The 19,045-nt window shown below is 40.0% G+C and overlaps 1 protein-coding gene across 2 annotated transcripts in view; it reads right to left on the minus strand.

Annotated features, from left to right (window-relative positions):
* The window catches only part of mppe1 (metallophosphoesterase 1), a 33,574-nt gene that overhangs the window by 1,677 nt on the left and 12,852 nt on the right, over positions 1 to 19,045 (minus strand). The window contains exons 2-8 of one of the 2 annotated variants that reach the window (XM_053487793.1): positions 16,243 to 16,351; positions 15,936 to 16,039; positions 15,776 to 15,856; positions 15,585 to 15,693; positions 5,750 to 5,818; positions 1,654 to 1,776; positions 183 to 323 (exon numbers count right to left, since the gene is read on the minus strand). In XM_053487793.1, the coding sequence (XP_053343768.1) occupies positions 183 to 323; positions 1,654 to 1,776; positions 5,750 to 5,818; positions 15,585 to 15,693; positions 15,776 to 15,856; positions 15,936 to 16,039; positions 16,243 to 16,351 (736 nt within the window). The remainder of the gene's footprint in view (positions 1 to 182; positions 324 to 1,653; positions 1,777 to 5,749; positions 5,819 to 15,584; positions 15,694 to 15,775; positions 15,857 to 15,935; positions 16,040 to 16,242; positions 16,352 to 19,045) is intronic. The other variant, XM_053487794.1, reaches the window with a different exon arrangement.

Here is a 19,045-nt window from a genome sequence, read left to right on the forward strand (position 1 = left end):
TAAAGTCACAGAGGTCACGTTTTTTCTCTCCGATGTTCTAATATAAACAATTACTGAGGATCTTGATCTGTATCAGCATACTTTTTTGTACTGTGCTGTTGGATAAATGCATGAATGTATACCAATGTTCCAAAAAAAGTGTCTATATTGTGATTGTACATTGTGTGTAATTTTGTGGTTACCAGGATGAAGCTAGGGTTGTTACGGTTCCTCCAGCTGAAAGATGGGACACTGACTTCCAGGACACGATTCTCGTGGAAAACCTCACAGCCACTGTGTGTGTGGCCACTTAGAATAAGTCGGGGCTGGAACCACGATAGTAACTAAGCATTAAAGAAAAAACTTGATTTTATTTAAAATTATCATACAGTACAAATTTTCATCACTAGTTGAATAAAAAGTGGTAAAATTGTTTGTTGCGCAAATCAGTTGGTCCGCTGTGACAATCCATCAGAAGGAGCAGCCGAAAGTCTAAAAACAACATTGATCAATCGGATTGCAAATGGCACACTTACTCAATAGCTATTTAGTTATCAGCTTTAAAAATTAAATTTTATATTTTTGTGTAGTGTATGTTGTAACAATCAAGATAATAAAGATGAATCATTTTAAAATGTCTTTTAATTAACTTTTCTAATGAAACGAAATCTAAAACCAAGTAATAGCAAAGTAGCAACAATAAAATATAACTCTAAATTAAAAGATGGCGGATGGCAATTAAGGGAGTTAAGTTGAAATGTTAAAGCCATTAAGTCTGTGGCGAAGAGCCATTATCAAGTAGCATGGGTGGAGTCCCGAAAGTGAGCTAAGTGAGAAAAGGACACACCTGAGAAGAATATGGCACATGCGCGTAAGCAGGCGGTCAGCCGGGCAGGTTAAGTCTGTGGAACTCGGGGGTTAAGGCATTACACTAGTAATTAGAAGGTCTATGGATTTAAAAAAAAAACTCACCACCACTAAGTTGCAACTTTTAGGCCCTTAAGCAAGGGCCTTATCCCTCAACCGCTCAGATGTATAATGAGATAAAAATGCAAGTCACTCTGGATAAGGGCATCAGCCAAATGCAACGACATAAATGTAATTTAAATGTAAATGTGTAAATTTCGCTTAAAAGGTTGATTGCAGAGGACTGGAAATAATAACCTGACTCACAGCAACACAAGGTCACTTATTATTTACATTATCTACAGGTGTGAATCCTTTTCCACTTACCCGACTCTTGCATCCTTCACAAAGCAGTGCTTGGCCACATCCCCACCAGCACTGCTTTGTGAGCAGTTAGTGAAACGTTCCCACACAGCCCAACACCTACATGTCTGAGCATAGTTTCAACCATAGTTTCAGCAAGTAATTAACAGTTACATTTATTTAATTTTTTTTCACATTTTTTTTCATTCATGTTTGTTTCCATAATATGACCTTACTTACTGTTTTACACCTTCGTCGTAATATTTGCATAATTTAGATATAAAAACACAAACAATATTGTTCCACCACCATGGGTGAAACAGCAGTTTTTGTACCCTCAGTTAAATACTCTATTGATGTTGATATTTCACGAAGTAAAGGGTTTTTCAAATTTTTTTTTCTTGCATGTCAAATCAATGTGTTTTAAATCTACATTAAAGCAGGGGGATAAACATTTTACCTTACCTTCTTAGAGGCATCCTGAGAGAGCACATCATAGCGTTCTTTAAAAAGCTGAAAGCGTTCGTTGAGTGGTGCGGCATCTTCACCTGTGCACTCAGCATCACTGATACGAAACAGAGGGTAGTGCTGGAACCATATTAAAAATATTTTTAACTAAAAATGTGCAACATATTCAGTACAAATACAAGGAGAGTTAAAGTTGAATGACCCATATTTGATTAAGCAGTTTATTTATTACCATTGCATTAAAAAAAAACAAATAATTATAATGCTGCTGCCAACCATCCTCCTAAATTTTCTATGTACTTTAGTTATGCAGTATACTTTTTACTATGGCAACATAGCAACATGCCAAGAACACAAGGCATTGTGGGACTTTGGGACATGACCCCTACAGTAGAGACCAAGAAATAATATCAGGTTAGTCCAAGTACTGGAGAAAGATTGATATGCTCTTTCACCCTTCTGTGTGGTAGGATTGCACTGTATAACACTGTATTTGGGCCCCAACGATCTAGTTCTTGATTAGGAATACAAGACTGCTGAGCTCATAAAGCAAAGAAAAAAAAAAGGGACGAGTTGCATGCACTTCTGTTGGTTATTTTATGTTTTGTTATGTACAGTGAGTGTTTTGTGTAATGAAATGTCAAATGTGTAAGTGTTATTGCAAATTGTTTAATTAAGGTATTGATGTGTTGAAGTCCAGGGGTAGCTCAGTAATTAAGGCATTGGACTATGGTTCGGAAGATCCCAGGTTCAAACCTCACAACCACCAAGTTTCCACTGTTGGGCCCTTGAGCAAGGCCCTTAACCCTCAACTGCTCAGATGTACAATGAGATAAAAATGTAAGTCGCTCTGGATAAGAGCATCTGCCAAATGCCTAAATGTAAGTCTCCTTATTAGTATTCGTACTTTAGGCTCTACACGTTCCTAGAGCCCAAAGTACTAGGAACACTCTTTTGGAGTTGGCCATAGCAAATTGAAATTTATACTTTAACTGTAACACCGGTTACACATGTGTGTGGTTGTGTCTGTCTCTGAAATCTACCACATTTTAATAAAAGTTGTGCATTATTGTTCACCGCATTTGTGCCTCCCTGTAGTTAATAATTCAATTCAATTCAATTTTATTTGTATAGTGCTTTTAACAATTGGCATTGTCCCAAAGCAGCTTTACACAATCAAAAGAATTATTTAAGTTTGTATGGAATTTAAATGTGTATGAATCAAAATGGTCAGATAGTCCTTGATGAGCAAGCCGAGGGCGACAGTGGCAAGAAAAAACTCCCTGAGATGGTAGTAGGAAGAAACCTTGAGAGGAACCAGAGTCAACAGGGAACCCATCCTCATCTGAATGAAACAGAGAGCAGGAATTGATCTGCATTCATACTGTGTGTTAGTTGGCAGGCAGTTCAGCATAACAGTTGATGTTAATTGATGTTTATATGGAGTCCAGTTAGTTATTGAAAACTCAGGTAGACTTGTATGAACTAATGCTTCATTAAAAGGCACAGCACTCAGACACAGTTGCATAGGGTAAATGTCTGCAGCCAAATCAACTTGAAGCAGATTAACATAATCTCTCAAGGCCAAACATTCCCAGTAGCAGCCATATAAGTAAAAAATGCCATTAGGAGTAAGAAAGTAAATCTCAAGCTAAATTGGGTAAAATCTCAAGAATAATAGCCAAAAACTACAGAAAACTAATATATACAATTGGTTTAAAAGATACTATACAGGACAAAGCATTCTATAATAACAGTTAAGAAATAAATAACAAACAAATTGTCAGTATATAAGGTTTAAGTAATAATTATACAAGTAGCACTTGTGGATGGAGAAGATTTATCAAGCATTGGTAATAATAGTATCAGATATCATGTCAGCCATTTTCAGTCTAGAAAGAGGAAATTAATGGAGACCATTGCACCTCCAGGTTTTGGGGTCAAGTGTCACCTCGGATTGCTTAGTGGGTTTTTCCTCCAGGTACTCCGGCTTCCTCCCACAGTCCAAAGACATGCAGATTAGGCTAATTGGCTTTACCAAATCAAGGTGTGGCCAGTGGGGGCAGACTCTGTATTTCAGGACTGGTTTCAACACACTGACTGGAACATGTTTACAACCCATGGTTCCCACCAAACAGGTTCGCCTCTTACTGAAGGCCTGCAAGATGGCCTTTAAATCTGGTGATGCACGGGGCTTACAGTACAGCCAGGGCTAATCTGAAGCAGGGCATTAAGATGGCCAAGCACTGCTACAAGCTAAGTATTGAGGGATACTTCTCCAACTCCAATCTATGAGGCAACAATGAGTCAGGTTACAGAAAGGAGGTGGACCGCCTAGTTGTGAGGTATGCTGACAACCTGCTGCTTAACAAAAAGAAAACCAAGGAGATCTTAGGTAACTTCAATAAGGAGAAAGTGTGTGTGTGTGTGTGTGTGTGTGTGTGCAAAAATATGACAATGGAAAAACAGGATAACCATGCAAGAAACTGGCCTAGAAATGACAGAAGATACTAAAGGTGCCCTGAAAAATATATATGATGACCTAATTAAGTATCTAAATAAAACTGGTTTAGCAGATAAAAGCAATTTTTTTACTTGCCAACCTGATGTTCCATACACCAGTCCAGGTGGCTGTAATGCACATATAAGCTGGCTGCCAGCTTCCAGTAAACCACAAAGAACAACAACCTTAATGAAGCAGCAGCAGCTGCTGTTACTTTTCTCCTGTGTAAGGACTACCATCAGTCCTGTGTCCTAGATATCTGAATTCCTGGACTTTAGGGTTGTGTACCGTTAAGGTAGACAGTGCTTGGTTGTTGAAATCCACTCGTCAACATTTTCATCTTGACTACGTTGATTTTTAAACCAGATGACTGGACAACATTATAAAGAATGTTCATGGCCTATGCATCGTCAATGGCAATTATGGGATTGGTTGCGAAATTGTTCTAGAAGTACTGAACTCTGCACCTATCTTGAAATCTTTTCCTCATGATGGTGTCGATCGTGACATTGAAGAGGAGAGGTCCGGTCCAAATAGAAAACTCTTCAGATGTTTTGTTTTGTACAGCTGGCTGAACTATTGTATACGTTTGGTTGTTTGTTTTAAGTTTGGTTAGGGACCAATTTGAGTTAAATGAGTTTCTGTTGCGCCATGCTAAAGCCCCTGTGCTTCGTACAGAATCGTTTATATATGAGGCTTATCTGCCAATCACCAGTCATGGCTAATTAACCTGAAAACCAGCCAGTTCTGGTCATTGGCTGATCGAATGGTTCATTTCTATTATAAACGTAAAAACAATTATAATAGAATTATGCTACACTAGCAATCTGCTCTCCAACCAGGGATTAGATGGCTGCACCACATGCTGCACTAACAGCAGTATTGATAGGTTCCATACCCATATTACCTTAATAAATCATAGAAAGGTAATTTATAATACTAATTAGTGCTGTGTTGAAGTAAATATGTTTAACATTCATTGTACCAGTGGGAGCTTAAATTCAACAGGTAAGAAAAGATAGAACTAGAAAGATAAAAACTGAACTAAAGACCTAATCATACTGATTAGATCTAATCACCCCTTATCTTCATACAGCTTAAACCTGTTAACTTGCTGCCTATTCTCTCTTCCTATCTTATATTTTCCTGTTGTAAATTGTATACTTATTGTAAATTTTAAATGTTTACTTTTAGTGTGAATTTTATTTCATAATGTTATTATTTCATAATTCAAATATGATCTTAGTCTAAGGTGGAATCAAGAGTTAAAGTCTCAAATTGGTAAAGCTATAAATATTATATATATATATATATATATATATATATATATATATATATATATAAATATATATATATATATATATATAAAAATGAAATATATATATAAAATTTATATATATATATATATATATATATAAATATATATATATATATATATATATATATAAATATATATATATATAAATATATATATATATATATATATATATATATATATATATATATATATAAACCTGAACTTTGAAAAAATGCACTGATGAAGTGCATAGGGCAACACTGTAAATGTTAAACACACACAGCATATTTTACCTGAAGTATGATGGGAGCTGTTGATGGATATGTTGGCATGTCCTTGCAATGCTGCCTTGGAGCATCAGACTACAAAATGCAAACGTGACACTGTTAACACACACATTCAATAAAACACTTCCCCAAAGACCCCTAACACTTGAGCCCAACATATACTGCCTAACACAAACAACATAATGCATGGGGTAACCACATCAGAAATCGAACTTTAATTATTTTATTTAAATATTAATTCCATTTATAGGTCCACATTCTATAAGGAGTTTTATGCCATCAATTTATAAATTAAGCCACCAATGCTAGGAATGAATTTCAAGACAACTACTAAAATTACAGTCAAATCCTTAAACCTCTTTTGATATGTGCGAAACACTGTATACTGAGATAACGGCAAAACGGGTTATTCCATCAAATACTGATGTTACTTAGCCAAAGCATTCACACAATTGTTAACAAATTATTTGCATTTTGTTTTATTTGAGTTATCAAAGTTCTGTGAATACTGCATGATTTTGCGTTGTGATGTATAGTTATGTAATTTCCTTTAAATATACACTCTAAATGACAATAGTTATATTTTGAATATTATTAGCAGTTCACAAAAAAATAAAACAAAATTGTTCATATCACCAATACATGGACCTGTAAGAAAAAAAAAAAAAAACTTATTTTGCAGTGGTCTCTTATTTTTTTCCAGAGCTGCACACGCTCACTCACGCACACACTCATGCATCTCGACAAATTGGAATATCATCGAAAGGAATATGTATTTAAAGGGGTCATACAGCACTACATGCACTATTTTGAGATGATAAAGAGCCGCCCAGTGGTTTTCTTTTCGTTTATTACAGTAACATCCCCCTTCTGAAATCAGGCCAATCGCAAAAGCCTTGCCTTGTGACGCCACACCACAAGAGGGCGTTCCTACACAAGTTGATTGACACTGGTGTTTTAGCAAAGACCCGCCCCGAGTGAGAAGAAGCTGTCGGCCATTGTTTTTCGCCGCTGGAGCAAAATGGCGCCTAAGCGAGTGTTGTGTACAGTTGTTGGGTGTAATAGCGAACACAGCAGTCGTCATTCACTACCTAGGGTTAGTGACCTAGGGTACCTACCTAGGGTTAGGTATCTGAGCCACTGAGGAGGCAGTGGCTGAATTTAGTTTTTAAAGCTAACGTCCCCGCTGATTTACCTAAATGCGTTCATGTTTGCGATAATCATTTTTCACCAGACTGCTTTATAAACACGGGTCAATATAAAGCAGGTTTTACTAGGAAGCTGCTCCTAAAAAATTTATCTGTACTAACGCTTCGTGTTCCTGCTTCATCTTCACCAGGCTCAGTGAAGGTGATTTATTTTACTATGAGTCTTTGCAGATCGCCTTTTCTAATAATCACGATAAATGCGGAGTGTAAGTTAACTTACACTCTCATAGAACATGGTTATGGCTTCTTCTCTATGTACATCCGTCTCTATATAATCCCTAATCGCCCGCTTATAATAAACAATGCATTAAGGTGATTGTCTAGTTGCAAACTGTGTACGTAGTCGGAAAACTACATTATGCTTACCTTTGTTACGTTAGATGGTTTATAACGATGTCTGTCGAAGATTAAGAAGTCATGTAAACACATCAGTAAACACATCGCGTCCGTATCTCTCTCGGTAAGTTTCTCCGCTTTTGTTGTTGTTGTTGCTCGCGGCAGCGCAACAGCCCGTTAATTCATGCACATGCAGTGATGAGAAAGACAAACGGGTCGATGCATGTCCATTCTTTTAATTTCTGCGTGGTCAGGCGATATTACAAACTTCCGCGTAGGTTCCGTACTTAAATCAAACCAAAAACGACTGAAGAAAACAGGCTCGGGCTCTATAATCCATAGTTTTCCAGTTTGGACTGCATTACCCACAAAGCACTGCGTTGTGGCAATGCTTTGTGGGTAATGCAGTCCAAAGCATTGCCCGCACTGGACTACACTTCCGTCGCTATACCCGACGTGTCACGCCCCACAGAACGGGGGGGCGGGCTCAGCAGAGGTCATGAGCATTTAAATTAGCATGTAGTGAAACAGGTTGCTGAAAACAGAGCTAGGTTTTACCAGGTAGTGTTTTTTTTACACAATCCTTTTGAATTTTTAATTAACGTATAATACAAACTTTTCATTAGGACCCTAAAGATCATATTAAAATTTAATAAAAAATATAATGTGTAGGACCTTTAAATAATTCAATTCAAAAAGTGAAACATGTATAGATTCATTATCACAGACTGATGTGTTTATTTCATTTAATTTTGATTATGACTTCCAGCTAATAAAAACCCAAACCTTAGTATCTCAGAAAATTATATTATTACTTAAAACCAATAAAAAATTTTAAAAAACCTAACAGAAATGTTGGACTACTGAAAAGTATGAACATGTACAACATGCAATCCTTGGCACTCCCCTTTAAATGAATTACTGCAGCAATGTGACAAAAAGAACTGGAGTGTTGCTCAATGGGCCAAAGTCCTCTTTTCAGATGAAAGTAAATTTTGCATTCCATTTGGAAATTAAGGTCCCGGAGTCTGGAGGAAGAAAGGAAAGGCACAGAATCCAAGTTGCTTAAGGTCCAGTGTAAAGTTTGCACAGTCGGTGGTGGTATGGGAAGCCATGCCATCTGCTGGCATTGGTTCACTGTTTTATCAGGTAAAAAATCAGCACAAGCTGTCTACTAGGAAGCTTTAGAGCACTCTATGCCTCCCTCTGCTGACCAGCTTTATAAAGATGCTGATTTAGTTTTCCGGCAGGACGTGGCACCTGCTTACACTGCCAAATGCCCTAATAGCTGGTTTAAGGACCATGGTATCCCTGTGTTTGATTGGCCAGCAAACTCGGATAAGGTGGTACCCGGTGGGGTCTTCTGCTGTTGTAGCCCATCCGCCTCAAGGTTGTGCATGTTGTGGCTTCACAAATGCTTTGCTGCATAGCTCAGTTTGGAGTTCAGGAGACTGTCTTGACCAGGACCACACCCCTAAATGCATTGAAGCAACTGCCATGTGATTGGTTGATTAGATAATTGCATTAATGAGAAATTGAACAGGTGTTCCTAATAATCCTTTAGGGGAGTGTGTGTATATCTACATGTAGATATATATACAACAAAGATTAAACTGAATAAGACTATCTATTTAATGTGTAATAGGATTTATACTAAATAAAAAAATGACAAAGCTAGGGTATAGATAACCTGAAACAAAAACAGGGAGACAGCTACTACCAAAAAGCATGGCTTTTGGGATAAAGCATATATAGTATCTCACAAAAGTGAGTACACGCCTCACATTTTTGTAAATATTTTATTATATCTTTTCAAGGGACAACGCTAAAGATATTAAACTTTGATAGAATGTAAAGTAATCAGTGTACAGCTTGTATAATGGTGTAAAGTTGATGTCCCCTCAAAATAACTCAACATACAGCAATTAATGTCTGAACTGCTGGCAACAAGTGAGTTCACCCCTAAATTTAAATGCCCAAATTGTGCCCAATTAGCCCTTTCTCCTTACCGTTGTCATGTCACTCGTTAGTGTTACAAGGTCTCAGGGAAGTCCTTGGGGAGCAGGTGTGTTAAATTTGGTGTTATCGCTCTCACACTCTCATACGGGTCACTAGACGTTTAACATGGCACCTCATGGCAAAGAATTCTCTGAGGATCTGAAGAAAAGAATTATTGCTCTACACAAAAATGGCCTAGGCTATAATAAGATTGCCAACACCCAGAAACTGAGCTGCAACACGGTGGCTAAGACCATACAGCGGTTTAAAAGGACAGGTTCCACTCAGAACAGGCCCCACCATGGTAGAGCAAAGAAGTTGAGTGCACATGCTCAGCATCATGTCCAGAGGTTGGCTTTTGAAAATAGACGTGTAAGTGCCTCCAGCATTGCTGCAGAGGTTGAAGGGATGGGGAGCCAACCTGTCAGTGCTCAAACCATATGCCACATACTGCATCAAATTGGTCTGCATGGCTGTTGCCCAGAAGAAAGCCTCTTCTAAAGATGGTACACAAGAAAACCCACAAACAGTTTGCTGAAGACAAGCAGACTAAGGACATGGAATATGGAACCACATCCTGTGGTCTGATGAGACCAAGATAAACTTATTTGGTTCAGATGGTGTCAAGTGTGTGTGGCGACGACCAGGTGAGGAGTACAAAGACAGATGTGTCTCGCCTACAGTCAAGCATGGTGGTGGGAGCGTCATGGTTTGGGGCTGCACGAGTGCTGCCGGCACTGGGGAACTACAGTTCATTGAGGGAACCATGAATGCCAACATGTACTGTGCCATACTGAAGAAGAGCATGATCCCCTGCCCTCGGAAACTGGGCCGTACAGCAGTATTCCAACATGATAATAGCCCCAAACACACTTCCAAGACAACCACTGCCTTGCTGAAGAAACTGAGGGTAAAGGTTCTGGACTGGCCAAGCATGTCTCCAGACCTAAACCCTATTGAGCATCTGTGGGGCATCCTCAAACGGAAGGTGGAGAAGCGCAAGGTGTCTAACATCCACCAGCTTTGTGACATGATCAAGGAGGAGTGGAAGAGGATTCCTGTGGCAAACTGTGAAGCTCTAGTGAACTCCATGCCCAAGAGAGTTAAGGCAATGCTGGAAAATAACGGTGGCCACACAAAATATTGACACTGGGCACAGTTTAAAAATTTTAATTTAGGGGTGTACTCACTTTTGTTGCCAGCAGTTCAGACATTAATGGTTGTGTGTTGAGTTATTTTGAGGGGACATCAACTTTACACGATTTATACAAGCTGTACACTGATTACTTTATATTCTATCAGAGTTTCATATATTTAGCGTTGTCCCTTGAAAAGATATAATTAAATATTTACAAAAAGGTGAAGGGTGTACTCACTTTTATGAGATACTGTGTGTATATATATATATATATATATATATATATAATTTTTGTTCTTGTTTTAGTCATCCTCAAACTAGTTGATTTTGTGGTCTGCGTTGATTTTAAGCTAATTACCGAGGAAATGCATTTTTATAGCTGGGGTCATACTGGCACATTACAATCACCCAAATATTAATACTTCCATCTAGTAGTTATCTGTACAGCTGACTGATAGTTAATTAGCAACTTTTGTTAAAGAGGGCTACCTGGTTAGCTTACATGCAGCAGTCATATTAGCATATTTGCATACTTGCCAAAGGGAGAAAGGTGTAAAATATTGTTATAACTTGGGAGAAATGCGGACGAATTTGACTGCGGAGTAAATTACTAGCTGGTGAAAAACACTACCTTAACACGGTAACAGTAATAAATCTTACATATACTAATAATTTTTCAGTCATATGTGACTTAGGTGAGTGAACATGTGTATACAGACCTTGTATTTAACGCCATTTTACCCAGCGGTGTGGGAGCTCAAGAGAGACACGAAGCTCTGACTGACAGCCGCTGAATACACCGGTAAACTTTGGGGGTGGGGCCAAGCAAACTTCAACCCAGCAGCTGGGTTACACAAAAACTACCCAACTCTCTGTAAATAACCCAAAAAAATTACCCAACAGAGGCAACCCAGCGCTTGGGTAGAAAAAACAACCCAGTGTTTTAAGTGTGTGTGTGTGTGTATGTGTATATATATATATATATATATATATATACACACACACACACTCAGCAAAAAATGAAACGACCCTTTTTCAGGACTGTCTATTTCAACAATAATGTTGTAAAAATCCGAATAACTTTACAGATCTTCACTGTAAAGGGTTTAAACAATGTTCTCCATGCATCTGCGTGAACGTGCATTGGGCATGCTGCAGGGAGGCATGAGGACTGCTGATGTGGATAGGGCAATAAATTGCCATGTCCGCACTGTGAGACGCCTAAGACAGCGCTACAGGAAGACAGGAAGGACAGCTGATCATCCTCGCAGTGGAAGACACCTGCACAAGATCGGTACATCCGAATATTACACCTGCGTGACAGGTACAGGATGGCCACAACTAGGGATGCACCGAAATGAAAATTCTGGGCCAAAAACGAAACCGAAATATTTTCTTTTTGTTTGTATTAAAAAAACTACAAATTAATTAAGCAATCAAACTTTTATTGATAATAAATAACAGTAATAAGGCTGTTTAACAATAACAAAACTTGCTTCCAAGTGCTTCCAAACCGCCGACATACTCCGTGTTTGATGCGTAATGACAGCGCGAACGAGACGGGAGGATGGGAGAGGCGTGGCGACAATTTCGGCTTAGATTTTCGGCGCTTTCTTACGTTTCGGCCGAAACCGATAATGCTATTCCGGCCGAAAATTTTCGGCGGCCGAAATTTCGGTGCATCCCTAGCCACTACAACTGCCCGAGTCACACCAGGAACACACAATCAGACTGTCACAACACAGTGCTCAGACAGTCCGCAATAGGCAGTCCACGAGGAGGAGATGCACTGCAGTACTTCAAGCAGCTGGTGGCCACACCAGATACTGACTGGTACTTTTGATTTTGAGCCTCCCTTCATTCAGGGACACATTGTGAAACATTTTAAGTTTATGTCTTATGGTGTTGACTCTTTTAGTGTTCATACAAATATTTACACATTAAGTTTACTGAAAGTAAAAACAGTTGAAAGTCAGAGGACGTTTCTTTTTTTGCTGAGTATATATATTTTTTTTTTATCTTGAGTAGTATTTAAATTTTCCAACAAGCGATACAGGTCACAGACTAATGATGACATCAGGACCACATCATCTGCAAAAAGCAGCAATGCAATCCTTAGCCCACCAAACTGGAAACCCTCTCCCCACGGCTGCGCCTTGATATCCTGTCCATGAAAATCGCAAACAGAATTGGTGACAGTTACAAAACCCATTGGAAACCGAAAATCCGAACACAGCTCTCACTTTGGGCGTAAAGGGATTGGATGGCCTTGAAAAGTGATTCCCTCACCTCATACTCCCACAGTACTTCCCACAGAAAATCCAAAGGGACCCGAGCATATGCCTTCTCCAAATCTACAAAACACATGTAGACTGGATGGGCATGTTCCCAAGCCCCCTCCAGGATTCCTGCAAGAGTAAAAAGCTAGTCAAAGCTTTGACTACCACGCCCAGGGAGATCAACACCGACCCAGTCATCCTTCAGCTCTGTCTCTGCAACAGAGGCATTAGTCAGGTTCAACCTAAATTAGACTCCTTTTTCAGTCGGACAGCTTCGCTAACCACAGGTGTTCGAGGGTTAAGGTTTAAAGTCATTAAAAAGTAATCCGTTACATTACAGCATTACAGTACCTTCTGATAAAAGTAACTAGTAAGAGTACTTTTCCATTGCATGTTGTTTTAATCAAGCCCTTTATAATTATTCCATCATCATCACTCAGCGAAGTTTGGCCCATGATTTGTTAACTACTAACAGTAGGGATAACAGAGGGGGACGGGTTAATGGGGTGGGTGGGGACGGGGCTTGTAGGACGACTTTTAAATTTACACACACACACACACACACACACACACACACACACCCACAAACACAAACAAACAAACACTGCTATCTGGCTCAAGGATTACATACATTTTCTGAATAACGGATTACATGTTTCAAAATATAACTTAATAACTGAGTACTTAAATGGCGGACCTAAAGAGTTAGATTACTCATTACATCAAAAAAAGAAATCCAAGTACAACACTCAACACTGTTAAAGACTGACTTCTCTACCACTCTAGCCTTTCTTTGGCAATGTAGTGCATGATTGTGTGGGTTATATCATTGTATCGTTTGGAGATTTTTTTATAAAATATTGTTGGCGATGATGTAACCCAACCCAAGAGCAATTGCTAAAACTCTAGCAGAAGTAGCGCCCCTGCACGCTCTCGATGACGGCGACCTCCCCCGCTGAAGGCGAGCCAAGACCGGCCCCTCCCAGCTCTCTCTGGGCACGGCCACAGCCGGGAGTCTCTCCTGAACGTCCGTCAGGCGGCTGTCCTGGCTGGAATCGGGGGCCATAACGCAGTCCTATCGGCGGCCTTTTCCTCCGGTGATGCGAAGGTGGGCTCTAAGCGGGAGCCAGGGTGCCATGTGAACGAGCTGCGCGAGCGGAGATCAAAAAGTGGCATTCTGCTTTTAAAGTCACATTGCCCCGCTCCTGTGCCACTGTCTTTTCAAAACATCCACTGTGTAGCATGTAAACATTCACAGTGCAAGGTGGAAAAAGTATGTGAACCTTTGGACTTAATAACTGGTTGACCCTCCTTTGGCAGCAATAACCTCAACCAAGCGTTTCCTGTAGTTGCAGATCAGACCTGCACAATGACCTGGAGTAATTTTGGACCACTCCTCGTCACAAAACTGTTTCGATGTAGCAATATTCTTGGGATGTTTGATATGAATGCCACAGCATTTCAATCGGGTTGAGGTCAGGACTCTGACTGGGCCACTCCAGAAGGCGTATTTTGTTCTTTTTAAGCCATTCTTTTGTTGAATTACTTGTATGCCTTGGGTTATTGCCCTGTTGCATCACCCATCTTCTGTGGAGCTTTAGCTGGCGGATAAATGGTCTTACGTTTTCTTGCAAAATGTCTTGATAAACTCTGGAATAAATTTTTCCATCAATGACAACAATCCATCAAGGACCTGAGGCAGCAAAGCAACCCCAAACCATGATGCTTCCTCCGCCATGTTTTACAGTGGCGATGAGGTTTTGATGTTGGTGTGCTGTGCCTTTTTTTCCCCACACATAGTGTTGTGTGTTTTTTCCAAATAACTTAATTTTGGTTTTGTCTGTCCACAGAATATTTTGCCAGTAGGGCTGTGGAACATCCAGGTGCTCTTTCGCAAACTTCAAACACGCTGCAATATTTTTTTGGACAGCAATGGCTTCCTCCGTGGTGTCCTCCCATGTACTCCATTCTTGTTTAATGTTTTCCTTATTGTAGATGTGTCAACAAAAATGTTAGCATGGGCCAGAGATTTCTGTAAGTCTTTAGCTGACACTCTAGGATTCTTCTTAACCTCATTAAGCATTCTGCGCTGTGCTCTTGCAGTCATCTTTACAGGATGACCACGCCTAGGGAGAGTAACAACAGTGCTGAACTTTCTCCATTTGTAGACAGTCTGTTTTACAGTGGACACATGAACATCAAGGCTTTTGGAAATACTTTTGTAACCCTTTCCAGCTTCATGCAAGTCAACAATTCTTGATCATAGGTCTTCTGAGAGCTCATTTCTGCGAGGCATGGTTCACATCAGGCACTGCTTCTTGAAACCAGGAAACCCAAAACTGGTGTGTGTTTTTAAAGGCAGGACAGCTTTGAGCAACACATCCAATATCATCACCCTGATTAGACTCAAGGTTGTCTCACTCCTGGCTCCAATTAGCTCTTGGAGAAGTCATTAGGATAAGGGTTCACATAGTTTTTCCACCCTGCACTGTAAATGTTTACATGTCATGTTCAATAAATACATGAAAACATACAATGTTTGTGTAGTATTATTTTAAGCAGACCTTGTTTTTCTATTGTTGTAACTTAAATGAAGATCAGAGCACATTTAATGAACAACTCATGCAAAACTCCACATAATCCGAAAGGGTTCACATACTTTTTCTTGCGACTGCACACACACACACACACACACACACACACACACACACACACACACACACACACACCAGTGGTCACAATGTTATAGCAAACAGTACATGTGCGCATTAATGTACATATAACCTATATACACACTTATGTCCACAAAAGTGTTAAAATTATCACACTATGTGACATATGTCACCACCTTTGCAGCCCTAATTTTAATGATAAAGTTTTACCTGTGTGGAGCAATTAAGTTGCTGCGCAATACTGTAAAGTTTGTCCTCTACACGCTGACAAATGAGACAGTGATCTCCATGAAGTGCCACACTGTTCACCAATAAGAAACTATGAAGACATACAAACAAACAGTGTACAATATATGGTGCAGAGAAATCTTGACAGATTAATTCGATGTGAAGCAGCTTACTTTACTCCTTTTTTCGTTAGAATCTGTGCTGACGTCACGTTGAAAACTTTCTCAAAACGCTCAAGTTTGTAGGAGGTCATTCTATAGAAGACATTGATAATGGAAACATTTTTTTTAGTTGAGGCATGAATTATAATTGTTAAGTAGCCATCAAACTTACTCGTGATGAAATCCAATGTCATGGTTGCCAATAAGAACCACAAGTTCTGTGTCGCTGGGGTGATGAAAGATCAGTTTGAAGCGCCTTAAGTCATCTTCCCAATCCTAAGAAAATTTTTTGGTTAAATAAAACAGCCATTAATCCAAATAATTTTTAATGACATTGCCCCACTTGGAGCTTAGACTTTTAAGGTTGAATTATAAAACCTGCAGCTTTAAATTCAATTTATATAAAGCATAAATCGTGTATGCAATGACTGTGCACATGCAACTGATGGTACTTCTGAACTACATTCCTACTACTTTACCTTGGTGGAGCTCCATTTGCCTTCATCAAAAACATCTCCCAGAATAAAGACCATCTCCGGCCTTAATAGAGACAGTGCTGTCTGAAACGATCTCTGCATCTGCCACTCCCTAAAGAAAAAATCAGAAGAAAGGAAGATTACAATTTATGTGTTACATATACACATTGATCAAACATAACAGTATAACCACCAATCTAATATTCGGTAGATCTTCTATTGAATCAGACTACATGGGTCAGCCTTCACTCTTTTTGCACATCTGTGTGCTGCCCAATGACCCTGTCTCCAAGTCACCAGTTTTCAAATTCAAATTGTATTTGTCACGTACACAGTCATACACAGTACGATATGCAGTGAAATGCTTTTTAGACTACCAGTGACCTTAAAATGAAAGCTTAAACATAAGAAATAAATATAAATAAAGGAAATATGGTAGAAAATAAAGTTAACTGGTAAAATATACTGTACAAGTAAAAATAAAGATATATTGCAGTAAAGGAAATATTGCAGAAAAATGAAATTAACTAGTAAAATATACTGTGCTAAGTAAAATAAAATAAAAATATACTGTACAAATCAGAACAAAATAAATATAATATAGAAATATAAAAGAAGAAAATAGAAATTTGTCCATATAAGAAATGTAAAAATGGCTGAGGTGTGCAAATACGCATAAAGTGACTTTTTAAAGTGTCTTATTATTAAAGTGATTTGTGCAGTGGTCCATAATGAAAGTATAAGTATATAGTGCAAAAAGTGTGCATGAATAAGAACATAGTGCATAAAGTGTGCATGATAGTGGCCATGAACGCCCAGTCAGTGTTGGATGTAAAAGAGATGATATTAGTCCTGTATTGTGTTGTGGTTGAGAGACCTTATGGCCTGCGGGAGGAAGCTCCTTCTCAATCTCTCTGTATTGGTCTTCAGGGAGCGGAATCGCTTCCCAGACCGCAACAGAGAAAACAGTCTATTGTTGGGATGGCTGAGGTCCTTCACCATCTTCCTGGCCTTAGTTCAGCACCGTTTGCTGTAGATCGAGTGCAGGTCAGGGAGCTCGGTGCGGATGACTCGTTCAGCTGAACGCATCACCCTCTGTAGAGCACGTCAGTCCTGCATGGTGCTGTTCCCGAACCAGGTAATGATGTTTCCCACCAGGACGCTCTCTATGGTGCAGGAGTAGAAATTTCTGAGCACCTTGGAGGGCAGTCTAAAGTCTCTCAAGCGTCTGAGGTGGTAGAGAAGAAATGATGAAGTCTCTGACCAGGCGTTCAAAGCACTTCATCACTACTGAGGTGAGGGCTACAGGGCGATAGTCATTAAGAGAAGCAGGTTGAGAATTCTTTGGGACAGGAACAATGATGGACTCTTTGAAGCATGTGGGGATCACCGACTGAGATAAAGAGAGGTTGAATATCTCAGTGAACACAGGTGCTAGCTGGTCTGCGCAGGCTCTGAGGATACGGCCTGAGATGCTGTGTGGTTCTGCTGCTTTCCTGGTGTTCACTCTCTTGAAGGCTCTCCTCACGTCGTGCTCGGTGATGATGAACGCGTTTCCGGTGCTGGCAGTGTCTTCCTGTCTGCAGCCGTAAGCGCCGCTAGCATTTACATTGCTAGCGTCTTAAGCTGCAGCCTCGAAGTGAGCATAGAAAGTGTTCAGCTCATCTGCCAGAGTCACCTCCGCGTTCGTCATACCAGTTGCTGGTGCTTTATAGTCCGTAATTGTCCTTAATCCCTGCCACAGGCTCCTAGAGTCACTCTGTTGGACTCTGCCTCTTTCACCCCTGATGTTGTATGACGTAGCCTTGTATGGTTCCATGTCCCCCGGCTCAAGTCCCGCGTTGTAGGCAGCGGTGCGAGATCTCCGAGCGTCGCGGATGGTTTTATCCACCCACGGCTTCTGGTTGGAAAACGTTCTAATAGTCTTTTTCTCCATGGTATCATCCACTAGTTTCCCGTTGAATCCCACAACCGCTTCCGTAAACACGCTGACGTCATCATCGGAGCTGTTTCTGAACATGTCCCAGTCTGCGTCATCGAGTGCGTCCTGTAACGCGGCCACCGATTGGTCCGCCCAGCGCGCGACCTCCCTCTAAACCGGAACTTCCTGTTTCAGCCTTTGTTTGTATTTTGGCATGAGGAAGATGGCGGCGTGGTTGGATTTACCAAACGGTGGACGAAATTGTGCCATGTAGCCGTCCTTGACCATTGTGTAACAATGATCTAGTGTCCTTTCGCCCCTGGTGGGGCAGGTAACGTGCCGATAAAAGTTCGGAGCTGCGCGTTTGAGGTTGGCACTATTAAATTCCCTCGCCACAATAAGCGCAGCGCCCCCATGCTGTGTCTGGTGCTGTGTGAGTGCCTCATGCAGCTCGCATAAGTCAGTGTCCATGTCTGCTTGTGGTGGAATATAAGCGGCGCTGATTAAGACCGATTCCTTCCTTGGAATACTTTTGATAAGTCCTAATCATTGTAGACAGAAACATCTCACAAGAGCTGCTGATTTGGAGCTGCTCTGTCCACTCTGACCTCTTACCAATCGTAACAATCTAGCCCTTGTCACAGTAGCTACAGTTATATATTTTAATAAGATTATATAACTATGTAACTGAAACAGAAATGCAGTGTTTTGTGCTTAACCAAGACATGGCTACATGAACTAATGCTGGAATAAAACACCACCATCGCCAGCTTTAAGACAGCGACTGCAAGGTAAGCAGTAAATCGAAAGGAGGGAGGATTGCAGTGTTTATTAACAAACAGATTGTGTGTCACATTACCATTAAAGGAAGGATATGTAGAATAG

This window comes from Clarias gariepinus, chromosome 26, assembly GCF_024256425.1.
Source record: "Clarias gariepinus isolate MV-2021 ecotype Netherlands chromosome 26, CGAR_prim_01v2, whole genome shotgun sequence".
Classification (NCBI taxonomy): Eukaryota; Metazoa; Chordata; class Actinopteri; order Siluriformes; family Clariidae; genus Clarias; species Clarias gariepinus.